The 27,095-nt window shown below is 42.1% G+C and overlaps 1 protein-coding gene across 1 annotated transcript in view; it reads left to right on the top strand.

Annotated features, from left to right (window-relative positions):
- Positions 1–27,095, top strand: part of PPARGC1A (PPARG coactivator 1 alpha) — a 373,145-nt gene that overhangs the window by 316,830 nt on the left and 29,220 nt on the right. The window contains 3 exon segments of the mRNA XM_037390465.1: positions 23,858–24,052; positions 25,004–25,126; positions 26,021–26,225. Of these exon segments, the coding sequence (XP_037246362.1) occupies positions 23,858–24,052; positions 25,004–25,126; positions 26,021–26,225 (523 nt within the window).

Below are 27,095 nucleotides of genomic sequence, written 5' to 3'. Positions count from 1 at the left end.
GATAAGCACACGTAGGGTACTTGGGAACTTGTCCCTCTAAAATGCATCCTGTAATGAAATGCTTCTATGGCAAATGGGATTTCACTGCAGAGTATCACTGTATGGCAAAAAGGGGGAAGGCTGAGTTCAGGCTGAGATGACTTTACAAACAGCGCTGCAAATTGCTATTCCTAGCAGTTCATAAGAGATCATAAAAGCAAACAGATAAGAGTTACTGAGGTCCTAGAGAAATGAATGTACAGTATGTGGTTACAGGATAGATTTAGTAGGGAAACAGACAACATTGTGCGTTTAATACAACAATAAACATAAAAGGCAAAAGATGCAGATTCGGGATGGGAAACTTTATAAGAACAATAAAAGGTAGTAATGTGTTATAAAAAGCACTTGTGAGAGGGGGAGAAAGACCCTAAGTTTCAGGGGAAGAAAATACCAGAGGATGGGTGAAAGTGGCAGAATTTTTATATTCCTAATGGAGCAATGTCACATTTCTTGTGTGTTTGAATGCATTACCTTTTCCAGTGTCTCTGGCCTGACTCAGGTTTCTGCATCTACTAAATAGGAGACCGGTGCAATAACATCACATCTATGGGTATACGATGTATGTAAACTATCATCTATGACTAGCTATGCTGACATTTAAAAGGGCTCTAGCAGTAAGTGGAATTTATTTTACTCAAAGCGGCTGCTATGTAATTGGTAAGAGTGTATGCAAATGCTCTGTATCTAGTGTTAGCAAGGTGTGCTGCTGCTCCCTTTACTTTCCTGCCTAGGCAAACTACAAACTGTATAAACACGTCTCTGTTTTAATGCGGGAACCTTGCATGTTGGTTGAAACCTTCAGGCAGGAAAGAAGTCCCAAATGAGCGAAACCCAATTGCTTTGAGGGTTTATTGTTTGATATATGAGGCCACCAAGACCATTCCCCAGGCACACAATCAAGAAAATGCAACTGATCCCCTTCACAGTCCCATTAAGGAGATATTTCACCTGAAGCAGCCATGGCTTGAGATACTGTGGCTGTGCTCTGCAGAGTGCCTGTCCTTTTTGCAAGAGGGAAGACTAACACTCACTAGAAGAGTAGTAGGCTAATTAGGTCATTAGACAAATGTCTTGGCCCACGTTAAAACCAGCCCTTGAGGACACCATGTTACACTGTGTTCCCACTGGCTACGTATCTAAATACAAACTGGTGTCAGCTGCCATACAGACAAAAATGTAATAGCCTCCTTCCACAGAGGTCATCTTAAATCCACTTTGGTCACAGTCACACTCCACATCTGTTTTAGTGAGATGCAGCTTCTTAAGGTGGCATTTGGACTTCATAAGCACACAAACAACTGAGCTATAAATTGCTACTGCTGGAGTTATTTTGAATAAGTGTATACTGTTTCATATTTATAATGGTGAGGCTTCATAATATTCGCAGTGAATATATAACACAGATCAGTTCAACAAGCATGAAATTGTATGTTGTCAACTTGTCACATAAATAGAGCCATATTCTAGCTTACGATAATGTTGAACTAAATATTTTCTCCCTAGAACTGCAGAGAGGGTCACAAAAAAGTGGGACAGTGGCTCTGGCTTTTGTTAGAAAAACACTCCCAGAGTCATTGCTAGTGGGAAGTAAATATTTCTGATAAGATTATTCTGTTTTTTTCTTTCCCGTTTGCTTAACAACAGCAACCGAAAGTTTGCCTTTCTTAGACGAATGCTAATTGGCTAAACTGTTAAATTTATTTCCCTTAATGGTTTTATTTCTAGTGTAACCTTTTTTTTTTTTTTATTGTTGCTATTTTTGCACTGTGCATCATTGCTAATTGCTACTAAACGCTCCATCTTAACCCTGGCATGCTCTTCCCCTGCTGCCCCATCCCACTTAACATTAACTCGGGTCCGTGCCATTACAGAAGTATAAAATCATAGCAGGGCTTAATTTAGGAATTGTTTTTTCATAGTGTGGCTAACCTATTGTGCATGTATAGGTCAGGAGGAGGAAATTGCACAGAGCAAATTTGTTGCAGGGAGAAAGTTGTGGTATTGAATAGTTTGGGTTTTTTCCCATGAACAGGAAAAAACATAAGGAAGAGCGTGTGTATGTTTATCTGTAAAAACTTATCCACTGTAGCTCTTGCTATACTACCATGCTTAATACTCAGATGCACCAGAAATTTGCATCCTTTCTGGAGAAGTGTCCCCTACCCCCTACCAGCTTTTGGGGACTTTTTTTTTCTCCAGTGTCTCTTTTTTATTTCAATAGTTTTGTGCAAGTGCATACGGGATCTTGGTGCCTGTGTTTGCAAATGCCAGACTGCATCCTTGGCACACACAGCGATCTGACTGTGTATGCCTGCATGCTCAGCTGTGGAGGCTGGTTTCAGATCTTGGTGGAAATCAGCCCCCTTTGCAATGAGTAGCTGGTGGCTTTGGCCGAGTTTTCCATTCTGACACAACAGAGCAACAGCGTTGCTTCATAATGATTGAGACATTAATTAGCACTTTGTGGTGGTGATGAGTCTAAAGGCCCATGATTGGAGTTTCCTTTTTACCACATGCAGTAATCACAGGGTTTTGTTTATGAAAGCACAAAACCAAAACCTATTGAGATTTTGGTGTTGTCATGAAGCCTGAGCTGTGTAATGCACTGGAATAATACTTCCATTTCCTCACACACATCTGTGCTTTTGTGCTTTACTGTGAGTAACACAATGGGGTGCTGGTCCATAATGGGTTCTTCTAATCACTAAGACGGTAATCAGAAGAACAGAGTATTTTCTGTGAGAAGCCATGGTGGCAGCCTTGGGCAAGTGTTGTTGACTTGTTGATTTATGACAGCTTTGAGTTGCCTGAACTGGTCACAGCCATCTAGCTCATCGCACAAAGTTCAAAAGGATCAGCCCTTCCAAGCACGTTACAGGGTTAGAGGTGTCAAACAGGCAGAGAGAACTTCCTACATCTCTACTCTTCTCTCTGCTGCCACATCTGATCCTTGAGGGCTCAGCAATATTAAATCTTTATAGGGATTTGGAGGGGTAGTCCATCAAGTGGTCTGACAGACTGCAAATCTCTCCTACAGGAGACACGCTTGTGTGAAAATAGAGAAATTGGGTGGAAAACGTGTTTCTCACCCAAGAGATTCCTTGCAAGGAGGTGGTGATAATGGTTATCTGGAGGATTGGTTTGGTCAGAGGAAAATTCCGCTTCCCTGTGAGCTGCTAGAAGAAACAATGGGAGTTTTCTTCTGGAATGGTAGTTCTCCTGGAGGGAACTCAAAATTGTTTCTGAAAGGATTTCTAAACCTTCGTTAAAAAAATGACAACAATTATTGTTCTCCCAAATTGCTGTTCAAACTGTGACATAATGATTCAGGAGCTGCATCAGAGAGTGCAGGTAATAAACATTATGGAAGTGAGACTTCTCACTGGGATTTTGACTTTGGTGAGAATGCTGTGGGCTTGCACATTTCCACAGAGCAGTCAGTGGCCCGAAGTGAAAAGCAGGTATGATAAGAGTCTTAAAAATCTTGTAGTATTCAGGATATTTTTTTTTTAATTAAATCTGCATCAGTTGACTAGCTGCATCTAACTATAACGTGCTCCACTCTTCCAGGCCCTGTGGCTTGAGAGTGAGCGAAGAGGACCTTGGGTCTATTGTCCACACTTGAGGAGGGCTTGTTGGTGAGGTGTGGGCAGCCGGGTAGTGCAGGTAACAGTGTGGCTGGTAAAGGGTGAAAAACGAACTTGGAGCGGAGGAAGGCTTCACAGAATCACAGAATGGTTGAAGTGGGAAGGGACCTCAGGAAGCTATTTGGTCCAACCTCACCTGCTTAGGCAGGGCCAATTACAACAGAAGTTGAGGAATTATTTCTGTGTTCCTCTGCTGCTGCTTCTCCCCCCTTAAAATGACACTGTATTAGAATGGGTAATGAGTTCCTGATTTGGAAAATCTTACACTGGAGTCTTAAGCAACCATGGAATCTCCAGGAGTGTCTGTGTATAGCAAGAAGCCCATCATGGCCAAATGCCAGTTTTCAGAGGAAGACGGGTGGCAGTCAAGAGTGTTCTCAGTCTAGCCTCAGTTTTCATGTCAAATTTTCATATAAGGAAACCTACCTCTTGGGCTAGTCTTAACTTCCACAGGTCCTTAGCTTGTTCATTTTCATAGGCTGTTGTTGGACTAGTAAAATCTTAAAGTTGTCAGGTTAAAAGGGATACATACGCAATTATATTAATAAACAAAAACCTAAGTGCATGCTTATTGACATCTGGTTGGATGTGCCCTGTACAGCATTTGACACTCCAGGCATGCACAAAGGGAGCAATAGGCTTTTATTTCTACCTATCTGGGGGAAAGTGATGCACATTTGAAATTCTTTATCTGGTTTTGTGTTTGCTTTACTTTTTCCCCCCTTCCGGGACTAGTGTGGATTTTCTTGATTGTATTTACTGTCCTTAAAAGCCCAACCAGCACTCTTCACACTAGTATGAAGATACCAGCCAAAACATTACCAATTGTCACCTCAGCTGCATCTGGAGAAAAGCCAGAAAAAACTTGTGGGTATTTTTTCTAAGGCATAAGAAAAAATTGCATGGTTCTTAACACTACAGAGACATTCATCCATTTCCAGTGAAAAGGTGTCAAACTGCTTCTGCTTGTATGTGATGGGAATGTTGCCATCCCTTGTCATTTTCTTTGCTGTTGATCCCACTCTCATATAGGAAGGGTCAGGTCAGATGCCTCTCTGGAGACCGAGCCTCCCATTTGCAACAGGAAATCTCTTGGGCAGAGAGGATAACATTACAAAACAGAGGCTAACATTACAAAACGGCTCTGCTGCCTCTGGCACAATCTAGAGCATCATAGACCAATAACTCCTATCATGTCAGTCTTGCAGCACCTTATTGTCTATGGTATTTTGTAAATCTGATCTGAGAATGTCATTACCAGTTTCAGGTAGGTGAACACCATCTGGGTAAATAACCATGTGTCAGTTGATGGGCTGGAGGGGGCTCTTGTTAGTTAATCATCCCTACCTTCCCTTTGATGAGTTAATTTGTCTGTTGAGCCATGGAGGGGTCCCCAAGAGCTCCCAGGAGCCCCTTGTTAAAATTCTGCCAACAAATGGGAAGATAGGGATGATTTCACTCTTTTTTGCTGGAGCCTGTGCTATCTACGGTATTGCTGAATCATCCATAATGCATAACTTTCTATGCAATCTTTTTGTCACAGTTCTGGCGGCACATTACTTCCTTGTGCATTTACTTTATAAATATTGTCACTGGATATCTAACCCTCCTGAAAATCTCATCCCATGAGTTAATTGCAGTACTTCCATGTGGCCTTTTAGTAGCTGGTATGCCTGGTTCCTTGTCTCCATATCTGTGTTATGGTGTGCACTTTGGAGTCCTTGGAAGGAGCACAGGTGGTGAAAGAAGAAAAGAGCTGGTCCTTGGGGCTTGTGAGTGAAGAGAAGTTATTCTTCCTTCAGAGTCCTGGGAACGCTGCTGTCTAACCAGCCTCCTCTTCCTCCCAGCCAGCTCGAGATGGTTACAGACTGCTGAGCTTGCCCAGCCCAGGGAATAAAGTTCTAACCTACCACACAGCTAGGAGATGCTAGCTTGAAGTTGCAGCTGTGTCAACATGATTTAGAACTACCAAACCTGGGGAGAAGCTGCCTTAAGTAGTATCCCAGCATGAAGACTTGGTTATCTCCAGACCTAAGCAGAAGAATTAAATTTACAACATAAAAAAACAACCCCCAGAAGACTAGGAAGCTAAGGAATACTGTAACTGGGAAGATGCTCTGCTCCCTTTTTAACCAGTCAGATAGGGCTTGTTAGCTCTGATACAGTGCTCTTACTGCCAGATCAGGCAGAGCTCTTGCAAGGCCGTAAGTGTGCCTCTGCATAGTGCTGATGGGTGCTGGGGTGGATTTATTGGCTTTCACTCAATATTGATGTTTCTGCTAGGCTCTGTTCTGAAAGAGAGCGAACCTTTCCTGCAGGATCACAGAGAAAGTGATGGAGGGACCCTGGAGTAAATCTGGAAGAGCTGGGATCCTACCGGGCTATGAGCTCTGGCTAGAGGTGACGGTAATGTACCAAGCAGGTTCCTGCGGAGTTAGGTGATGTCTCTGTATTATGTTTTCAGATCTGAGTTGGGAAGTATTATTTGGCTGTCCCCTGTACAGACCCAAATGGTGTCCAGGAATCTGCGCTCTGCTGTGGCTGCCTGGGGAACTTCCCCACGGTATTAGGGAGCAGGAATCATGTCAGGGTCTCCACACCAAGTCAGTTCAAATCCGGTATGGTCAGAGCTAATAGGCCATGGAGGCCTAATTCTCCCATCAGCATCACCATGCACTCCACTCTCAGCACTTGCAGCTTTGTGAACACAGTCCAGATGCACTTGAACTGTCTCTCTGTGGACCCCATCTGGACACAAAAGAGCTTGTTAGGGGCAGCCCTGTGCTGCACAGAGGTGGTTGATCTCTTTCTGGATCTCTCACAAGATCAGACTCGTGAAACTTTGATTTTTAGACCCTTTAGAAGGAAAAAGACCTATCCCTAAACTTCAGCTTATGATAGTTCCTATTTCCTAATTCGTGTTTATGAAACATGTGTATGTATGTCTGCCGTGGCCCAGCAAGCATGCCACAAACTTTTCCCAGCATGGCTTTTGTGGATTCAGGGCTTTTCTGTCAGTCTTAACTTGAGAGAACCAGGAATGCTGCCTTGTCGAGCCTGTTATTCCAAGTTGCACCACACACATAGCAGGAACCTCAAACTGGACCCTTCCACTTGATCTCCCGTTACTCCGTCCTACGCAATCACTCCAGCTTGCCCTCCACCACTGTAATGTTAGCTGTTTGCCACAGCTGCTGTCAGCTTGCTTTTTTCCCCAACCCAAATTCAAAGGATGAACAAAACCCCAGTCATGTCTCTTGTCCTTCCCTACACCTGCTTCTGGGAGTGCAGTGACAGATACCAGTTTTGTTGTGTGCCAGTGTTACCGCTATGTTTACAGCAGATTTAAGAGTTTACATTAGGCCACAGTGTTATCTTCCAGTTTTCCTAATTCTATCTGCTGGCAATCCCAGCTATGTGGTTGGGGTGGCTGCCCCTGTCCTAAAGGAATTTGTGTCAATTTCTGCAGGGACAAATCCTCCCTGCACTAAACCGCTTTGCAGTATTTGCTCAAACTGAAATTTTGACAAAGATGTTCTGTCCACATCCACCAGAAGAGATTGCCTTTTTTTTTTCAGATGCACTTGGAGGTAGATGCGTTGGAAGCTGCCTGTACCTGGCTGATAACTGAGACTAAGCATCTATGTAGCACGATCCATGCCCTTTTCTAATTTGTCTTTGAATGACAAATGTGTCTTCACTGAGTCAGCAAAAGAAGAGATCCTATAGTAGAATTCATTGCCCTTTTAACAGAGAGGCTAGGTTTTCCCAATTCCTCCCCAAAATCAGTCTTTAAAAGAGCTCTTATAAAGATGTCCCTCAAATGTATTGTCCAGACTGCATTATATTCTCTAGTCATTTCTGATCAAGACTAGCCATATACTGTTACTTCTTTAAAATTCCTCCCTAGCAATAGTGGTATATTCCCTAATTTAAAAAAAAAAAAAAAAAAAAAAGAGTATTTATTTTTTTTTAAATCATTGTGAAAAGCAAAGTTGCAGGGATTTGGAGATAGTCGACATTAGTCCTCATCACTGTTGCCCCCTAGAGAATCAAATCTAAGAGCTGAGCATGGATGACCTCAAAAAAGAAAAACAGATTTCATGGCAAACTTCTGTATTTCATGCAAGAGCCATGCACAAGTTAGCCAAGCTTCTCTTGAGAGGCTTTAAGATGAGAAATCGGTCAAATTTTGCATGGCTTCAGTTTTCATTCCAAGTGCTCTATTCGGTTCTAAAATGGTATCTTTTTTAACTTTGAAACTAATAACTTGTTAGCCAAAACTTTCCATGGGAGAGGCCTTAGCAAGTTAGCTTTGTATGCAGGAAGATGGCAGGGCAATAGTGTGGCATAATAACATGCTTGTTTTCAATAGCAAAGGAGTCAAAACACTCATAGACTTGGAATGAAAACCTAGAAGATATTGATGACTGCTATTTAAATGTCTGAATCCATCCGAATTGTTTATCTTCAAAGAAAATGCATCTCCTAGTGCCAAATTTGTACACTCCAAAATTCCTGGAGATGTCTACCTCCTAATTCTTGAATACTTATACCTTTGGATACATGCAGGTGTCATTTCTGGTCCTGAGAGCTACTCAACTAATGAAGGATCAGGGCCACTTCTCCTGATGATCTCCCTCTCTGGAATCCAATACTTGTTTTGCATCAGGGCATAATTTTGCCTATAGGTATTAGACACGCCTGCTAATTCAGGCACTGTAACTCTTGAGTATCTTTCCAAATATCATTCCATGATTTGGTTAGATTATATCTTATCGCTAACCTTCGTGCTTCAATAAACACACAGTATCTAGCCTGTCTTCTCCCACCTTATACACAAGGAAAATCATCAGGACTTAATCTGTTGCTGGCTTTAATGGCACGATCCCTCATCCTAATTCCAATTCACTCTGCCTGATATCCCACAAATGTCTTTGAGAAAGTATTTTATCCCTGAGCCTGTGCCAAAGACACTTTCTTCCTCCATCACTGCTGTCTTGACTTCCTACGGACTTTGTAATGACCTTTGCAGGCTGTGGTAGATGACACAGTCTTACATATGAAAGTCTGCAAACGAGTGCCACATCTCAGGCTGTCACTTCAGCTCAGAAGGTCGCTAACAGCAGATCCCTGATCTTGAGCTATTACTATAGCTAGGAAGTGTAGTCTTTTCACTAGCAAAGAAAAGAACAGAAAACGTATACAGTAGGAATGGGGGGCAGCAACACAACAGCTTTTTTTCTCTTTTTTTTTTTTCTGCTTGGCAGGTGGTTGGACACTGCAGACGCCCCGTGCATTGCCCTCCCATGGGCTCTGCTCCTTGGGGCCTATGAGCAATAAAGCTGCCAGCATGGCAGCCTGATGGAGACCAGCAGGGGTTGCTTTTGTGAATATTTTTTTTTCCAAGTACCATCCAAATTCTGAAGTAAAATGTTTTCCTACTTGTTTTATACTAATCTGGGAATCTTTGAGATGAAGCTTCAGTTCACTTTCTCCTGCTTATCTTTCCTTGGGGCAATGTGTGACTATCTGTACAGGTAATGACTTACCCGCACAGCTTTGGATGCTTTCTGTTTTTTATCTTTTGAAAGTTATGCAAAGAGAGGGCCGCACTCAAACAATATGTGTTGTGGACTTTGTTTTTCCAAGATGCTTGCTGAGTTGTTGTTATATTATACCTGGTGGCCCAGCCTGTCACGTTAAGCCAAATGGCCTCAGTGCTCACCTTTGAACTTGGTCATGACTGTGTTCCTTCCCACTGGTCCAAACTTGTCTGTTTTGGTGTAGTGCACTGACATTCTCCCTAACATCTGCCACATCGTACAGGTATCCTGTGGCTTTCTGGTATGGAGGTACATCTGACACACCAGCCTGTGTGTCCCTGTTCATTACTGTCTCTGTGTTAACTTTTCTCTGGAAGACTCCATTCTGGAATGCCAGTAATAAGTAAGCAAATATGATGGGGATGACTTCTGTACAAAAAAATGCCAAAATCACCAAGTTCCATGAATGCATAAAGTGAACCTCCTGTTAGTAACATTGCTGTGACCCCAGAACACTTGACAAACATTGTTCAGTTCTCTTCTGTCAACTTGGAAGTTCAGCCGCAAGTGCTTTGGGACAAGGACTGTGTGCACTGTTGGCACTGGTGAAATGTGGTCTCCTGCTTGGAAGAGGAGGCTGGTGTTTGTTGGAGCCCTGCACTCCACCATGCCCATGGGCACTCTCTGTCCTGGAGAAGCTGATTAATCTCTGCGCATCAAATCCTCTGTTATAAAGCAGGGATTATAGTCCTCCTTTTTTGGTCTTGTCTTTTTGATGTGTGCGTACCTGCTACAGGTACTTTCCCCTTATGGTGTGACTAGAGTCATTCAGTGCAATAGGGCTGTTGTCTTGGTAGTGCTAGACTAACACTTCACCAGGAGAAATTTAAATTGCAGGAAGTGGGTAGTAATGTTAATCATCATAATGAAGATGGAGCATTAATTTTTGCTGCGTGACTGGAAGGAAGGGCTGAGAAATAGATGGCCAAAATCACAGAGTGCCTATTTTCAAAGACAGGGCTTGCTCAGCAGCCAGATGACAACAGACATGTTGTTTATTTGACAGAGAGGCTGTGAACTTAACTCCTGACTCAAAAAGAAAACTTGCTTCCCAAATGAAGACATATGGAGGGTTTTAATGGCAGTCACAAGACATGTGGCTAGGTTATGCCACTATGCATGAGCTTTTAAAAGCACTGGGTATGTGTCCGCTGAGGGAATTTGTGAATTCCACCATTATTTAAGAGTGAAAACGTTTCTCACCCTGAAAAGAGGGTCAAGTAAAAATTGTGTCTGAAAGGACAGGCTCTGCCAGCTCCAGAGCAGTCGGATATGACGCCTGCCCAATAAGAGGAGGAACTTATCTTCAGCGGCATGACTGTGTTTTAGCTTGACTTTGCCCAGCATTTGTATCTAATGTTGGCCTTACTCAAGGTGGATTTTTTAAACGTGACATACAAAAAAAGTTGCAGTAAAACCAGGGCAGGAAAAATACTAGAAGGCATGCTAAAATACCTGCCTGAATCAGTTTCCATTTGCTACTCTTGTTAGGGCAATCATCCAGGTGTCAAAACTGGTGTAGTACTTAGGACATCGTGTGGAAGGCAGCGGGCAGGAATCAGTGTGAGGAGGCACTTGCTGCTTACACTCTGTGACATTCCTGATCTGAGCTCATACAGCAAGTACCCACGATGGTGGTGTCTGCAGAAGAGCAGAGAGCTGAGGCAACAACAGCAGCAGGGATGTTACACCACATAACTGATTTCTGGGGTGATGTCTTTCTGACTGACTGTAGCACAAGTGAAAAGTATGTGAGGACAGAGAACATTTTTGCTTTGCTTTGGAGTTTCTTTGTTTTGATATCTTCTCATGGTTTTCAGTGAGGAGCAGATGAACGGGTATCCTGCTTAAGACCACTTAAAAGTAAATACTTGTAGCCTCATAAAGAAAAAAAAAAAAAAAAAAAAGCTCATTTTGTATGTTTCAAAGGTGAGGGAGCTTCATTAAAGACTGTAGGGTCTTAACAGTTTTACCCCAAAGAAACCACTGATAGCTCCACAGTTCAGCTGGCAAGGGGACCGTGTCAGACCATGGAGCCTTGCCCATATGTGCAAGTCTTCTTATGGTACCAAAAATCATTTGTTTTTCTTCTAAAGTCCCATGCGGTTAGCTAAAAATGGCTTGCTTGGATACGCATTTTGGAATTTCAGAATTAAATGTAATAAAGCAGATTTTTATTTTTACTGTCTTTTGATGAGACATGCAATGAGAGAGTGAGGACGCTGCGTTAGAGTATCTTTTGATTTGCTATTTGCTGTGTGTTAAACATTTCTATTTCAAAGAAGCGTTTGTACCTATACCGGGTGTTTGGCAAATCCAACAGCTCATTAGATGTTAACAATAGCAACACTGCTAAATACAAAGGATTCATAGGCAAAGTACCCCTCAGGCTATATCTCTGAGAGGAAAAGTGGCAAATAGAATCAGAAACTAATTAAATAGTCAGCTAAAGCGAGCATAACTTTAAAAAGCTCTAAAACTACCAAAAATGGAAACATATTACAGTTATCTGCATTCACAGTGCAGAACAAGTTTGGTAGTATTTAAGATAATTCTCTAGTGCCTGCTATTTTTAGTCCAAGGGTAAGCTTCTGTAAGAGCCTTTCAGCGTTGCATCCCTTTAACCTGGCCTAACAAGCTAAGCCAGTAAGCTGTCTGATTTCCGTCTTACAGGAGGCAGAGAGATAGCTAAAACAAACCATTTGTGGTGCAAAGCTCAGCCTATCTTGTCTTAAGAGCTTTCTTCATATAGATTTTTTTTTTTTCTTCAAATGTCCCACTATTAAGCGTTGCTTGTCAGAGACCAAAATGTCAGGCTTTGCTGTTTGGAAATCGTAGAAGCGCAGAGTGAAAGGAGGATTTTTATAGACCCAGCCTAATGGAAATATTTCTGCATTGCCACTGGTGAAACCCAATCGGGGCAGTTTAGGCTATTGCTATCAATGCGTCTGAGGGAGAAGGAACATACTTGGTTTATCTCAGGGAAGAAAGGGCAGACATAAAAGGCCTGATTTGCTTCTCACTTACACTTAATCTGTCCTGGTTTAACTCCATTGACTTTGCTGCGTGACGCTTGGTGCTGCTCTAATCCAAGGGAAGTCAGGCTGGGGTCAGTGTTACGCGTTCGGGGTTTGGGGCTCCCTTTGCTGGCGAAACAGGGGGCATGGCCATATGCAGCTGTAAAATACTGCAGTGCTCATTGCACACTGGTGGCTTGTGCTTCAGCTGGATAAAACTTTGCAATGTTATGTACTTATGGATAGCTTTTTTTTTACTGGAAATACTGTATGGTTCCCCCCCTGAATGTATAGAATGAAGAGCAACTGTGTTTACTTTCTTCTCTCTCCCCGCTTCCCATTCCTTTCTCCTTTCCTTCCCCTCCCTTTCTGTCTGGTGGTGTGTGTGTAATCTTTACGTAGGTTTACAAAACAGGATTTTATTGCTACCTAAACACGAGTGGTCCCACCCACTCCTCTCAGCTAGCTGAGCAAGACCTGGGTGCAGTATCCTGTCCTCTAAAATAGGCAGGATGAGAGGTCGTGCTGCCTGGAGTAAAGGTAGCTCCAGCCTTCTGCCCCACAAGTGTGTCACTTAAAACAGGGTTTCCCTTCCCAGCCCGCTGGATCAGGAGTGCAGCTCTTCTGTCTTGGGCTGTTTCCAGTCACACAGCTCCCTCTCTTCCCCCTCATTCTGGGTGCCATAGAGCAGGGCAGAACACCTCTGTATAAAGGGAGGCCATCTGAGCCAGGAAAACGTGGGCTGTGTTGAAGCCAGTGATCTGCAGGGTCCCACCTCTGGCTCAGTATTCAAACGGCTGCAATTTACTTCTTATTCCTGGGGTTAGGTACACCCTGTGGGGTTTTGGCTGTGCATCTGGCACCTGCATAGGCTGAAATTATAACTTGTGTTAACTTCAGTGGGGATAACTTTTAAATTGAAGAAGTGCTTGACATGAACAAATACATCAGTGCATTTCCAGTGGGGAGGTAGGCAAGATGAACCCAAGCCACTTCTAAACTCATGTTCTTAGTCATAGCAATGTGGTGCTCAGCTGTAAAACTCACTTGATAAGGAGAAAGAGTCAGCCCTTACTGGCCTCTGGCTGGACTGCTGTTAGGCCTGGGACAGGTTGGTACAGATACAGTAGATAGACTCTCAGATTCAGCAGCAACAGACCCAAAGAGCAGAGGACCAGGTCCTCAGCTACTGTAAATCTGCATAGCTACATTAAAACCTGTGGAGAGGCCTTGATTTACAGCAGCTGAACATCTGGGCCCAGGTTCTTTTTCTTTTGGTTACTAGCAGGATTAAGTTGAAATACCCTAAATTATTTATTACAGGTGCTGTGGCAGCATCTCAACGCCCAGTTGTAAATCAGGACACCTTTTGGAAAGGGGTTCTGTGAACACATAACAAAAAGACAGTTCCTGCCTTAAAGGAACTTATGGCCTGATTATATTTAGTGCATTGGTAAGTACAGCTGGACTTGACTGCCAGTTATGGGTCATTCTTAAAGAGGGCAAAAAAAAAAAGCCCAAGTTGACTTTCAACATTTAGAATGAAAAAGGGACTGGTTAACATCAGTGCTTTGCAAAGGGAAATGTAATTTTTTTACATCATACAGATGGAGAGCTGGTGGTCAGGAACACACACTTTTAAAAGACTAGCAGAGAATGAGCAATATGTTTAGTTTTGACTAAGAAATAAATAGAAGAGAGGCAATTGCAGTGTGCACCACAGTATGCCTGCACTATGTAACTCTGCTAGGCTGAGGGTAAGTGAACAGGGTAGCCTTAGTGTAAACTAGTAAATTAGTTCTACATTTTACTGTCAACCCTGTTTTATCAACATTATCTGAGAAGACTAGTGAGTTCCAGGAAACAGAAACAAACCAACAGTAGACATGCTCTAGAGACTGCTTTGAAACAAATAGTTTTTCTGTAATCTTTATTTTTTTTATTATTGTTTTCTGTTTTAAAATCACCATCTCTAGTTTAGGATTCTATTCACATACACAAAATTGCATTGAAAGAACATTAAAGTCTTAGTACCTAGTGACAAATCAAGGAAATACACAGTTAAGGGTATTATGACACATCTAGACAAATACAGATGATTAACCAGCAGAAAATTCAGACACATTCCTCATCCTGAAGAGTGTCCTCAGTGGTTGTAGGGGTTTACCAGGATGCACTATTCAATTGCTGCTTTTTGAGGTGAGGGCTTATTTGCCTGCTGGGACAAGCTTATTTTTTGTTTTCAGGGGACTGTAGAAGCGAACTGAAAAGCCTGGCAAAATGCACCTGTGATCATTGCTATACCTACCTATACCTCTTAGCACCTTCCTTACTGTGGCATGTCCACATTCTCACCTGGTGCTTCCTTTTAAAGTAGCCTTTCATGGCTTTCATCCTAGGATGCTCACAGTACAGGTACCTGTGGTGTTCTCGCAGCTTAGCATTTTCTTAGATATGGGAACACCACTGAGGTTTTTTGAAACTGTTTTAACCTGCTAAGAGTAGAGTGCACTTATCTAAAGATGGGGGGGGGGGGGGGGGGGGGTTTGCCTCTTCACAGTGAGTTCCTCAGGTTTTTTAGGGTTGATGTCTACTATCTTTCTTTATTTTTCTCCAGCTAAACCATTTATGGTATGTGTGTCACTCAACACTTCTGTTGGTACATACCAGGAGGATGTTGGAGCCATTTCTTTGACACTTAAAGACAGGAGTATACAGCATAGGTAAAACATAGAGTAAATGAATCTAGTCTTGTAAACAAGTTTTTTTGTTGTGTCTGAGTAAACTCTTTTAGCCAGCTTAGACCAGATGGCAGCCATCCAGTTAAATCACAATAAAAATTGATGGGAAGCCCAGATGTATTAATGATGTACTGATCCATTCATGCTGCAGGTCTGAGGAAAACCAGTGTTTTTCTTCCTGTGAGACATGACTTGGGTTTTGTTGTACCTGTTCAGCAGGCATGGTGGTACGTTTGATGAAGCTGAACACACTGAAAAATTAAAACATCATAAAAAGCATTTAATGAAGTTGATACTTTACAAATGCTAATTTCCTGGTCAAATTAAATTCCAATTTTCTAGTAGTAAAAGCACCAGATAGAAGTGTCTTATTTTGAGGTTTAAAAAGGAATTTGTGTGTGTGTGTTCCATTTGCACAAAAACCAGTCTCCACATAATTGAACAAAATTAAAAAAATGTATGTGGACTCCTCTCTGCTCTATTGTATATAATTTTACCCTGAAATTTATATTTGTGTAGAGTCATAAATCTCTAGAAAGAAGTAGGGATTATGATAGACATCCTGACACATCCAATATAATTAAAACTAAAGCAAATGCAACACTGAAATAGAGAATGAGCAAAACCAACAAGATTATGCTTCATAGGAAAGGAAGGGTCTATACTACCATGCAAGTGCATTTCTTGGAGATGTCTGTCATAATCAAGAGGAGAAAGATGTTTTTGCATCAATTACATGTGTGAAATAATCACTGCAAAATAGATGTGGCTCTTTTTTTTTTTTTTTTTTTTCCCCCCCAGAACATGCCATGCTGCCTAACGAAGGTATATGAATGTTGAAAAATTTTATGTTGGTGTATAGAGAGATTAGTGTGGGCATGTACCATAAATCAAGTAAATAAATAAATCTGAGCAAGCAGTGGTTGAATATTTGGACTGAAATACTGCTGACATTGTCAATGAACGCTGTGCCATAGGGAGAGTCCCGAATGTCTCCCCTACGTTATTCTGCAGCCTTCCCCCCCGCCCTTCCCCTCTTTCTGCGATACCCATTCCCTGTCAGAGCTTGTCTGGGTTGAGACTCTTGGTCAGGAGCTGTGACTCTCTACCCTCCTGTATATTTTAGGTGCATAATAATAATTAAAAATCTCTGTCTGGTTGTTGCTCAGGCCCTTATCACACGCATGGACTATTGCCTGTAAACTGAGAAGGGAGGATGGGTAAGAGGCACCGTGTGCTGTTCCGGGGGGTGGAGGCAGGGGGGTGGGGGGAAGCTGCTGGCTGCTGGGTTTGGAAGGCAGCCTGCTTAACCTCACACGCAGGGCATTGAGCTACTCCTGTGGGTCGGGCTGCCTGTCCTGTGTGCCCCCTCCCCAGCAGCAGCTCACTTGCTCCTCTGCTTACCTGTGCTTCCCCATCAGTGCTGCCGGCAAGCAAACTTCACCTTCCCCTTTGCTTCTCTTCCCATCTTGCACAGTGAAGGAAAACTCCAGCCTTTCTTTTTTCTGTGGCACTTCATCAGGTTTGTCCTCCCCTTTGCACTTCTGGCCTTTCCTTGCTCATGTTTTTCCCCACCAGAGACAGAGGGAGAGTTGTGTGCTTTGATGTAGAGCTCTGCCCAAACTTAGCCCACCGTAGACTGGACAAGACACGCCAGGTCTTCTCCTGCTGCAGTCCTCCACCAGTGAAGACTGTTTGGTCTCCCCTGGCACTGGGCAGGACAGCATGATCGTATGGCCATGGCATGCTTCAGTGTTGCAGATGTGCAGCTTCTGGTAATGCATTTACAGCGTCAGGTCCCGTACAAGTTGAAAAGCCCCTCTGGTGAGCTAATGCAGTCTAAAACATAGGTAATGCATTTAGTAATCAGCAAATTAGCCTATGTAGTCATTAAATGTTGAGGCCCAAACTGCTGATAAGATGATTTGCTTTCAGGTGTTTTCTCAATATTGTGCTCAGCATCAAGTATAAATTGAATAGAGTGACCTTTTGATACTGAGTCAAATTGACTGCATTTCCAAAAATTCGGTGGTTTCAATTATCATAAATTCTTGATACTGGGTCTACCACCAGTGCACTGATTCCAGCACAACAATATTGTATCGTTGGTCCCCTTAACACAGTCAATGGCACGATAGTGTGCTCTCAGATGTTTCTTTGTTTTGTGTTTTCCCCAGAATCAAAGATTACTAACATAGAGGGGAAGGATGCAGTTTACACAAATGAAGTTGGAATGGCTTGCAAAACATGAATGAATTTTGGTCAGAAGATGTAAAACGGGTTACAGGTTGCTAGCTGGTTGCCTTGGTTTGTGAGATGAGTAAGTCAATTAATAGCTCTTCAGTTTATTAGAAACTTAATTGCCAGGCTGTAATGGAAGCTTCTGAACTGCAGCAACTCGTTAGAAGCAATAAAAAAAGTGACTTTGTGGTAGAAGAATATTTAGTAGGCTCTTTTAAACTGACATGTTTAGCTTAGAGCAGAAAGGTTACATTTTTACCTGAAAAGACAGTCCATCTCGCAGGAGCTCTGGCAGCATTGCTTAGCATGGTTAAGGGCACAATCTTAAAGATTTTTAAATTTTTAAATAAACCTGTTTGCAGATGGTCCTTGCTGTGGTTTTGTGTTGCGATGCTTTAATCCCAGTAACTCAACAGAAGTTTTACAATGTCTGGTGAGCGTGTCTGTCTTTCAGAAAGTAACCTAAGTTCAGTTACCAAGATTAAATGAGAACTTTTTGAGATCAGAAATATACACCATGTTTGGTATATGAATAGTAATAAATATTGTTACTTTCATGTTGTTATAACCTGGAGGAGGGAGCGGGGAAAGGGATTCTGCAGGTGCTCCTGTCTCCTTCAGCCTGCAGACCTTATGCAGGTCTTTTCTGCAGTGCTGTAATGTCCCTAGGAGTGATGCTGGGAGTCTGTTCAGCTCCAGAGATGTAGCTCTGGAAGTTTAAGCATTGCAGTACCTGCATTTTGTATAATTATGCTATTTATTTAACATCATTTTGGGGGTGAGTGGGATGGCAGAGCATACTGCTTCAGGGCTGCACAGTATCTCCAGAAATCCAGCGAGTGAAGCTTTTACATAAATACAGACACGTGGCTGATCCTACAGATGAGATATATATGTAGTCCATGTGTTGGGCAATGGGACTACTCAAATCAGAAGGCAAGCTCCAGATTCAAGTAGACTTTGCCTAGAGGTACGTTTGAGGAGGATGACTATAGCTGTCTCCTTCAAGAAGATAAGGTCTCTAGTTTCCTTTCCATACCCTAAAGGCATTTTCACAGGGGTGGTGATAATTAATCCCCATATTTCCACTACATATAAAGAAACCTGGCTGTAATTTTCTCCTAGTGGGACTCCATTTTGTTTTTAAAGATAATTGATAGCTCTGGACTTAAGCATTTCAATTATGGGAGTGTCTCTTGGGGACCAGACTAACAGACCTTGGAAAAATGTTCTAATGCAAATGCATCATGTGGATTTTTATTGTAAGACAGCCCAGGACGCCTAAGGATTTGCAAAGCAGTTGAACAGTAAAATAAAGGCTGAAATGCTTCTCAAAATACATAATGGGATGGGTTGTGAGCAGGTAGAGTAGAACAAGTGGTTCTCCACTTGAACCACTGATTCCTCTTTGGCCCTGGGAGAAAATACTGCCAGTTACAACCAGCACTAAGTTGAGGAGAAGGAGGAACTTGCCTTGGACAGCACATTGAGAAGGCAGCAAAATCACCATGACAGCACTGTCTGTGCCAGTGCCGTGGCAGGCGGCTCCTTCTGCTCCAGAAGAGGGAAAATTGGGGCTGTAATTCTTCCCTTTCACCATCCCTGACCTCAGCTCTCATTTTTCACTGGCAGGAGCAGGAAGACCAGCCTGTATCCTGGTTCCTTCCTTCCTCCTGCCTTCCCTGTGCTTCTGCCCAGCCTGTGGCTCCTTGTCCTGAGGTGGCAAAGCTTGGTTTGTGGGGCCAGGGCTGAGCTGCCATCTGCCCCTACTGTGTGTCTGTTGGCAGGAGGTGCTCAGGGCTGGGGTGGTGTTGGTGAGCAGGTGCCTCTGCATCCCTGTGTGCAAAAAGGGGCAGATCTGTACCCCTCATTTCTCCTAGTGGTATGAATCTTAAGAATGTTTTTATTCCAAAATGTATCATTAAGGAATTAAATCCTGTTGGAAGTCCCAGATGTGCTTACAAGTCATTCTTGTGCTTTTGAAAGTAGTGCCATAATGTATTAGTATTTTTAGATCACTCAGATATTTTCAGCTAGAGGAAAATCTTTTATTTTCTTGCTAATTGTGCTATGAATAGCTCTTAGGCTACTGAGGAGAAATGAGTCAATATGTGAAAATGGTGATCCCTCGTGAGTTCAGGTGTACACCTGGCTGCTCTGAATTGCTTACCAAGCTGGGCTGCTGGAGCGGTGACAGCTTCTACCAGCTGTGGATCTGTCCCAAAGTTTCCTGGGCTTTTTACAAAGATGTGGCAAGCTGCCACTGCTACCAGTTTCGTGGGGCTGTGGATTAATACTGCAGTCAGACCCGAATCTTTCAGTATGAATCACAACAGGGCCCTGCACTGTTCAAATTATCAGTAAAGAAAGTTTAAAGCATCATCATTCATTAGCTGATTTCACTCCTAGAGATACAGTAAGCAAAAGCTGTGCATGTATTAATTGCAAATGAAAGGCAGAAGGGAATCAACCAGAGGGAAGGCATCAGCGATGCTATTAAGGTTTGGAAAACATTTTCTGAATGATGGGCTTGACACTTTGCCGTAGTGAATCAGCATACCCATGCTGACTGTGGGAGAGCCGCAAGAGAGTCCCAAGTCAGGACATCTGCACGCTATCTGCAAGGTTTTCAAGAAGGGATTGGTGACAGTAATAAAGGTGATTTCAAAATTTGGCATGACTTTTAAAGGGAGCAAATTCCATGGTAAAATCACAACATTGCTCAATGTATGCACCCTAAAGGAACGCGTGTGAAAGACAAGGTGCCTGAATCTCCATTACAGCTCAGTCTTTGACCTCTGTAATGGGATTGCTGACAAGTAACAGGTATTACAGACATAAAATGCTAAACACGAGGTGAACCTGGCTCCATCAATAGGCAGAACAAGCAAAAGAGAAAGAATCATCAGGGGTAGAGGATTTAAATACCTTTGTGTGGGTAAATTATCAACTCATTTCATATAGCTTTTCACTGGCCAAAGAGAGAATACCTCTGGAGATATTTTACTGAAGGCAGAAACCCAATTAGAATAAGATTGTTACACAACTAATAAAGTGTTTGCAGACAGAGAATTATTTTTAGTGCTGTAGAAATATTAAAGCATTAGAGCAAAACATGTAAAAGCAGAGAAGAGCATAGTTAGAAACTTATCATGGTCTTTAGGATCCTAGAGCACTCATTTCTGAGGATTGGTTGGTGTTCTGGTAGTTCACAGCACGAGTCAGCTTTCCCTGGTGTGTTTTCCCATGCACAGTGACACCAATGCCAAATCTTATTTCCTTTCAAAGCTAATGCAATTCTGGATACGCTAGAAATTTTTGCTGTCAGAATTGTGGGAGCGTATGTGTTCAGTGACATACTTGGGTTCCTTGCCTCCTTCAGCTGGTTGAAAATGTACAGGCGTCAAAAAAAGCCCTCTGGCCCTGATGTCTTGATGTTAAACTAAAAAACAAGGATGTTAAGAAGTTCATTCAGTGTGGCCAGGAAGTGACGCGTAACTGCTTCTGCATTAAGAAGACCTGTTAGTAAGCAAGATGCAGTCATTACGAATTGTTTTTGTAAGTGTTTAATAATTGCATGTATTTGCTGTATGGCTTTACGTTTGAGACTATCCTCTATCCCTTTTTCTTACACACTGTAGTTCATTTAGGTGGTCTAAATACTTAGGATCTCCACACCTTTAGATAGAAGCAAACCCTTTCAATGTGACCTGCTTGGAAGTTAGGGACACAGTAGATTGAGTTGCGGAGAGCACATGGCGCATCCTTCTGACCTCGGCGGAGACTGAAGGTGCTTAGCTCCTCCTGATTCACCGAGCCTGTGCAATGAGCAGGTTGGATGCTAGTCTGAAATGTGAACTTCTGCGGTGACAGTGCTGAAACCGTGAAACTCTGCATTTGGCCATGGCGTTGCTTCTCCCCAGTGCTGTCAACACCAAGACTCAGGTTGCAATAGCAAAGCAGAAAGCTGCTGCTTCAGTGATTATTGCTGCGACGTTGATGTACCCGACCATCCCTCCCTCCACATCTCCCCTCAGCACCATTTCTGCTGTATCTAATAATTGTGTTTCTTTATAAACAGTAATTTAGGACAATTATGAGCAATAGCATAGTTAAACCTTTAAAAGGTTATCTAGCAATGTCATTTTCTTGACTAATGTGTTCCTGCTGCCATGTCGTTTGTGAATAGACATGTGTTAGCCAGCTAGTGTGCTTCATCTGTGGTGACTTTGATTTATTTGCTCTGTAAATTGGGACTGAAGCAATAATGGAAAGTGACATTAATTGTTTAACAGAGTCCTCTTTGTCACATCCTCTGCTTTCTCTGGGGTGTTTGAATGTTGAAACTTGTACAAAACTAATTGAAATTGCTGTGATGAGGACCGGTGTCCACTCAACTTTCTCTTCCTGAATGTCAGCGCACTTGAATGTCTGTTTAAAGCACAAGAGCTGAGCAGCTAACAGCAAATATCAGGGTTTCTTCTGGCATGCTATTATTAAAGAAGGCATTCCCCATTAGAAATACTAACACTTCCAGCTTTCTTGTCAGCTTTGTAAGCTGCAAGGCTCAGTGGTGCACCCTACCAGCTAGACCTGCTGGAAGAGTTCCTGGTATGTGGCTGGGGGTCAGGCAGCCAGACTCCACCATGACCACCCTGGGGCTGAGGGCTAGCTCTCGCCACTATTTATCCTAACACCCACAAGGGGCTTGAAATGCCATTTGAAAAAAAAGTTCGTGCTTTGTTACATTGCAAAGTGCTTTTTTTTTTTGCCCAATAATGCTTTTTTGTACTTTTCTACAAGTGACCTGTAATTTTCCTGTTTTCCTCTCAATAACTGGCTGTGAAAAGCTGGATTTGGAGCATGGTTTTATTCATGATGTGGCTCCCCTCTGCTTATTTCTCTCCTCTGCACACTGAGTTATCATGGCACTGTGCGCGTGTCTGCTTGGTGTGGTGGAAATCACCAGGTACCAGAACTTAGACTCGTTTTCTCAGTGGCTAAGCCCCTTTTGGCCTTTTAAGTAAATGCTTCTCCTTAGCATTAGCTTTGCCTGAGTGTTTGTTTCTTGGGGATGATGCTGTAAGCACCAGAACAGTTTACGCTCTGCTGTAGCTTCCTAGCTCGCAGACAGTTTTTCTGTAAGAAGCTGTGAGGTGTGATTTGGCAGAGAGGCCTGGCAGGAGCAATTATCTGTGTGGTTTATGAGCATCTCTGTTCGAATTCTGGTAGGTAAAAGTTATTACTGAAAAAAGTCATGCTAAGGGGATGCCCAGATTCGCTTGGTTTTATGGTGTTTTGTGGGTTTTTTTTTGTGAGGTGTAACTGGCAGTGTTTTGTTGTTGACTCTTTAAACTTCTTTTTTGTTTGTTTGTTTGTCTTACTGGTGTATTCCTTGCTGGTTCCCTTCTAAATTGTGAGGTTTGAACTTAGCTGATATCTCTTCACAGTGTGAGCCTGCAGCGTGATGAGCCACTGTGAAGCTGGTGGAAAAACTCCAATTTGATATCCCTAGAATCAGTGAAGGGCTTTTCATTTACTTTAATAGCACTAGGATCAGCCTAGGAATCCTAGATAATTGATCTGTCAAGATCAATTTCCAATCTTTCTGAAAAATAAATATAATGATTTTTACATAATTCTATTCCTCAGAACTCTCAGTACTCCAAAAAAATCTGTACCTTAATATACAGTAGGGACTATATTTCATTAAAAAATCGTAAGGCATTTAAATTTACTCAATTTGACAAAAAGAAGTCTTGTTGCTGAAATAAGATATCTAATATAAATTAACATTACAGCCACATCTGATTAGGAATTAATCTACTTTTTATAATTGCGGTTTGAATTAGATAAATGCGTATACAATAGTCGTGTTGAGCACTCAAACGACATAGCTCGAAAGGACAACTTCAAAGGCAATCTACCTAATACATTTATTTAAAAGAAACCCAAAGAGCCTGCCATTTACAGTATGAGTCCTGATGGCTAGTCTTACGCCAAAATGCTCAGGAATGACGAGTTGTTCATTTGGGTTTGGAGCAAGGTTTTCCAGAAATATGGGAGGGAAACCCTTCCTTGCTTACAGCGGGCTGCGTAGGTGAGCAAGGTTTTCCAGATTTCACTGGTGATTCGTATTGCTCTTCTGATTAGCTGTCTTATTCTCTGAGTCTTGTAGTTTTGTCAGGTCAATTAGGTGGTGTTCAGTGTTGAAAAGGGAAAGAAAGAGACAGCCTGGTCTGACACCCTCATTAGGTGTCAGCATCTTAGGCACATCCTGTAATACAATTCCTATGTGATTACTTATCGTTGTTAACACTTGATTAAAAAAAAATGTGGAAGAAAAGTAAACTAGAGCAATACGCTGCAAGTGCACAGAGATTTCACTGCAGAGAATCATGGATTGTTTTATTGCACTTGGGTACATCTGAGATTCTCTTGCAGGTTACTGTTTCAAGGGCTGCTGTAACTATGTTTGGACTGCTTTTTCGCATACAGAGGCATCATTTTGTTCCTTTTCTCTTCTTACCTGGTTCCACTTTTTGCTTTGTCCCCTCCCACAGAAGATAGATGAAGAGAGTGAGGCAAACTTGCTAGCCGTTCTCACTGAAACACTGGACAGCATCCCTGTGGATGAGGATGGATTGCCTTCATTTGATGCGCTGACAGATGGAGATGTGACCAACGAAAATGCCGCTAGCCCTTCCCCAGTGCCCGACGGCACCCCTCCAACTCAGGAGGCAGAAGAGCCGTCTCTAGTAAGAACCCTTCCTACTGTTTAACAGGAATTGGATGTGCCTCTGGCTACCCGCTGCATGGGTATGATGTAGTCACAGTAAGGTCTGGACTTTTCATTTAGACTAGAAAGGAAAACTAAGTAAAGAACTGAAAATTAAGTGGGGGGGAAAAACGCAACCAATAGGATGACTAATAAGCCGATTTATTAAAAAGTGTGTTGAAGAGATTGTTCTTGAGATTCTTGTGCTAGTGGATGACACTTTTGCTTATCATTCCATACAAATAAGTCAGGGTAATGGTTTTAAATTCATATTTCATTTCTCAGGGCTCTTTTTGTAAGTATATTTAGATATCTGTCACTTTTGGTGATTATAAGAAAGGCCCATTGAGTGTGGTGGGATATGAGGCTAATTTTGTGCCTTTAACATTGACCAGTAAGCACCATCTTCGTGCTAATTAGGACAAGACTGAACCTTGGGTGAGGATGTGGGTGAAACCTTTTATGCATTTTTCTCAGTAAAACCATTCTAAGATGTGATTCTGTTTCTGCTGAAAGCCCCTTATCACTGGCTTCAACAGGAGCAGAGCCAGATACCCGCATCTTGACACTGTATCCATTAGTCTGTTAACTTTAACAGCTCTGTTTAGTTCAGAGGCCTCTTCTGTCAAACAGATCGCCACAAATTTCATGTCCCATGGATTCAGAAATCCAAGACCCCTGTCATTTCTGCTTGTCCTGCAGTATACTGCAGTAAAGGGAACAGAATACACTGCCAAGCCAGAAGAAAATGAAATCTGTTTGCTCTGGGGAGTATCGACCTCTTCTTTCTGTTTTATTATACTTTTCTTGCTGAAATTGATGTAGCTAACTTTATGTAACTATGCAAAAATGTAGATAAGTCATTTTAATCCATAAAGATGCATAACTTTACTCTTTTCCTTCCATCTCCCTTCCCCTGGTATGTTTGTAGCTTAAGAAGCTCTTGCTGGCTCCAGCCAACACTCAGCTGAATTACAATGAATGCAGTGGTCTCAGCACACAGAACCATGCAAACACTAATCACAGGATCAGAACAAGCCCTGTGGTTGTTAAGGTACAAACTTCATCTTTGTAATAAGTAAAAAAAAGAAAAATTGTAACAAGATCTTTTATGGTTTCAGCAACCAAGCAAGCAGTGGATCTGTATGTGTTGTGTTAATCTGCCTGCTATCTTGCAACTTTTTTTTTTTTAAAAAACAGATTATAGACTGAGTTCAGAAAATCACCTGAGCTCCTTTATGCTCTGAATATTTAATTTGTGCTTTTTTCTTGGCAGAGTTCAGTTGCAGTCCCACCGTCTGTTGCTCTCGCTTACTTTATTGATACACAGAGTAGTAGGGGGTCCAATAAAATTTGCTGATGGGCTGGTGTTGTTTGTGAGTGACTCCAGGATGCAGGACTGTCATTTTACCAGCTGTCTGAGCTAAGAAAAATGACACTGGGTTCTTGGCAAAAGTTGTATATTAGCCATTAATTGGATAGAATGGGGGCTCTGGCATAATTCTGTTAGCAGACAGTATTAAACAATGTTTGTCTTGCCGTTCACTGTAACTGAAAACGGAGCGTTTAGGGGTACTTAAGAGAGTTGTGAATACTGGGCTCAAGCAATCAGCAGCAAATTAAGGTTTAAACCAGCTTATATTTCTGTTCACAGTAAAGGCGCTGTAGGGTCTTGTTAGTTACATGTTGCTGAGTGAGAACATTGAAATGTAGGAGAAATGAAATAAAAAGCTGCATAAATGTAATTTAGGAATTTTAAATGTAATTTTCTTTCCTTGTTCTGCAAACAATTATTCACAGCTCATAGATCTAGTACACTTAGACTGAACACTTCATTGAAAATCTCATCTCTTCAGAAAACCTGTATCCATTCTGATAAGGTTCAGCTCACTAATTTTAGCTTTATTTTGTTTTATTTTATTTTATTTTATTACACCCTGATTTTAAGGCTGAGAATTCATGGAGCAATAAAGCGAAGAGCATTTGTCAACAGCAAAAGCCTCAAAGACGTCCCTGCTCTGAACTTCTCAAGTATCTGACTACAAATGATGACCCTCCTCAGACCAAACCAGCAGAGAACAGGAACAGCAGCAAAGAGAAATGCACCTCCAAAAGGAAGCTCCATCTGCAGTCTCAGACAAATCATCTGCAAGGTAGGTGTGCGACCGCAGAACACAGCTTTGGTACCAGCAGTAACACAGGGAAGCTGAAATACTGCAGCTGTGATACCTTGATACCTCCTCTGTTCTGTGGATTACTGTTGTAAATCCAGCATCTTTTCTGTGTAGGGAGAATAATGAAGTTAGAATTAGTTAGCTAGATTTAGCTTTTTAAAAAATTTAATCCTGTCTCTGTTGCCCCAAGCCTCAGAAAAAGAATCTCGGGGAAAAATATGTTTAACAAATTCCACATGTTAATATACCAAGCTAGCTGGAGATACTTATTCACAGAGTACTGTACCACTAAGAAATCATTATTCCCTTAAATAAGCTGGGCAGGCCAGTTCATTAGTGAGCTTCTTTCTTTTTTGCTAGCGTAAAACTGAAGGCATTGTTAACCTGCCACATAGTCCTTAAGAGACAATAAATAGTGCTCTCACTGCTACAGAGAAAGCAATAAATGTGTCATTCCTGTTAAAGCTGGGATGCTGGTTTGTAATTTTGTTTTGTAAATAGTTGAAAGTTTAGCTGCCATCCTGATCTTTCTCTCTCTTTTTAGATTCTTTATGGCCAAAACTAAACACTTGTGTTGACTTTTAGTATCCCCCAATGCATAAAGAACTGGTCTATATTACAAGTACCTTCTGTGACAGAAATGCAAGAGCTTAAAGCCCCCCCCCCTCACTTTCTGTCCCTCTCTTCCCCTGCCTGTTTTTCCAACATAAAGGAAAGCTGTAAAAGCTTATGAGCCCAAAGGGAGCTTTTTTCAAAGTTCCTGTTACTTTAAAATACATCTATGTATGTACATTGGCCTGGCATCTAGCAGGCCAGGTGCCTATCTCAGTCACACATAGTGCGTATCCT

This window comes from Falco rusticolus, chromosome 1 (assembly GCF_015220075.1).
Source record: "Falco rusticolus isolate bFalRus1 chromosome 1, bFalRus1.pri, whole genome shotgun sequence".
NCBI lineage: Eukaryota > Metazoa > Chordata > Aves > Falconiformes > Falconidae > Falco > Falco rusticolus.
The sequence above is the reverse complement of the archived record's forward strand: the minus strand, read 5'-3'. Positions and strand labels throughout refer to the sequence as shown.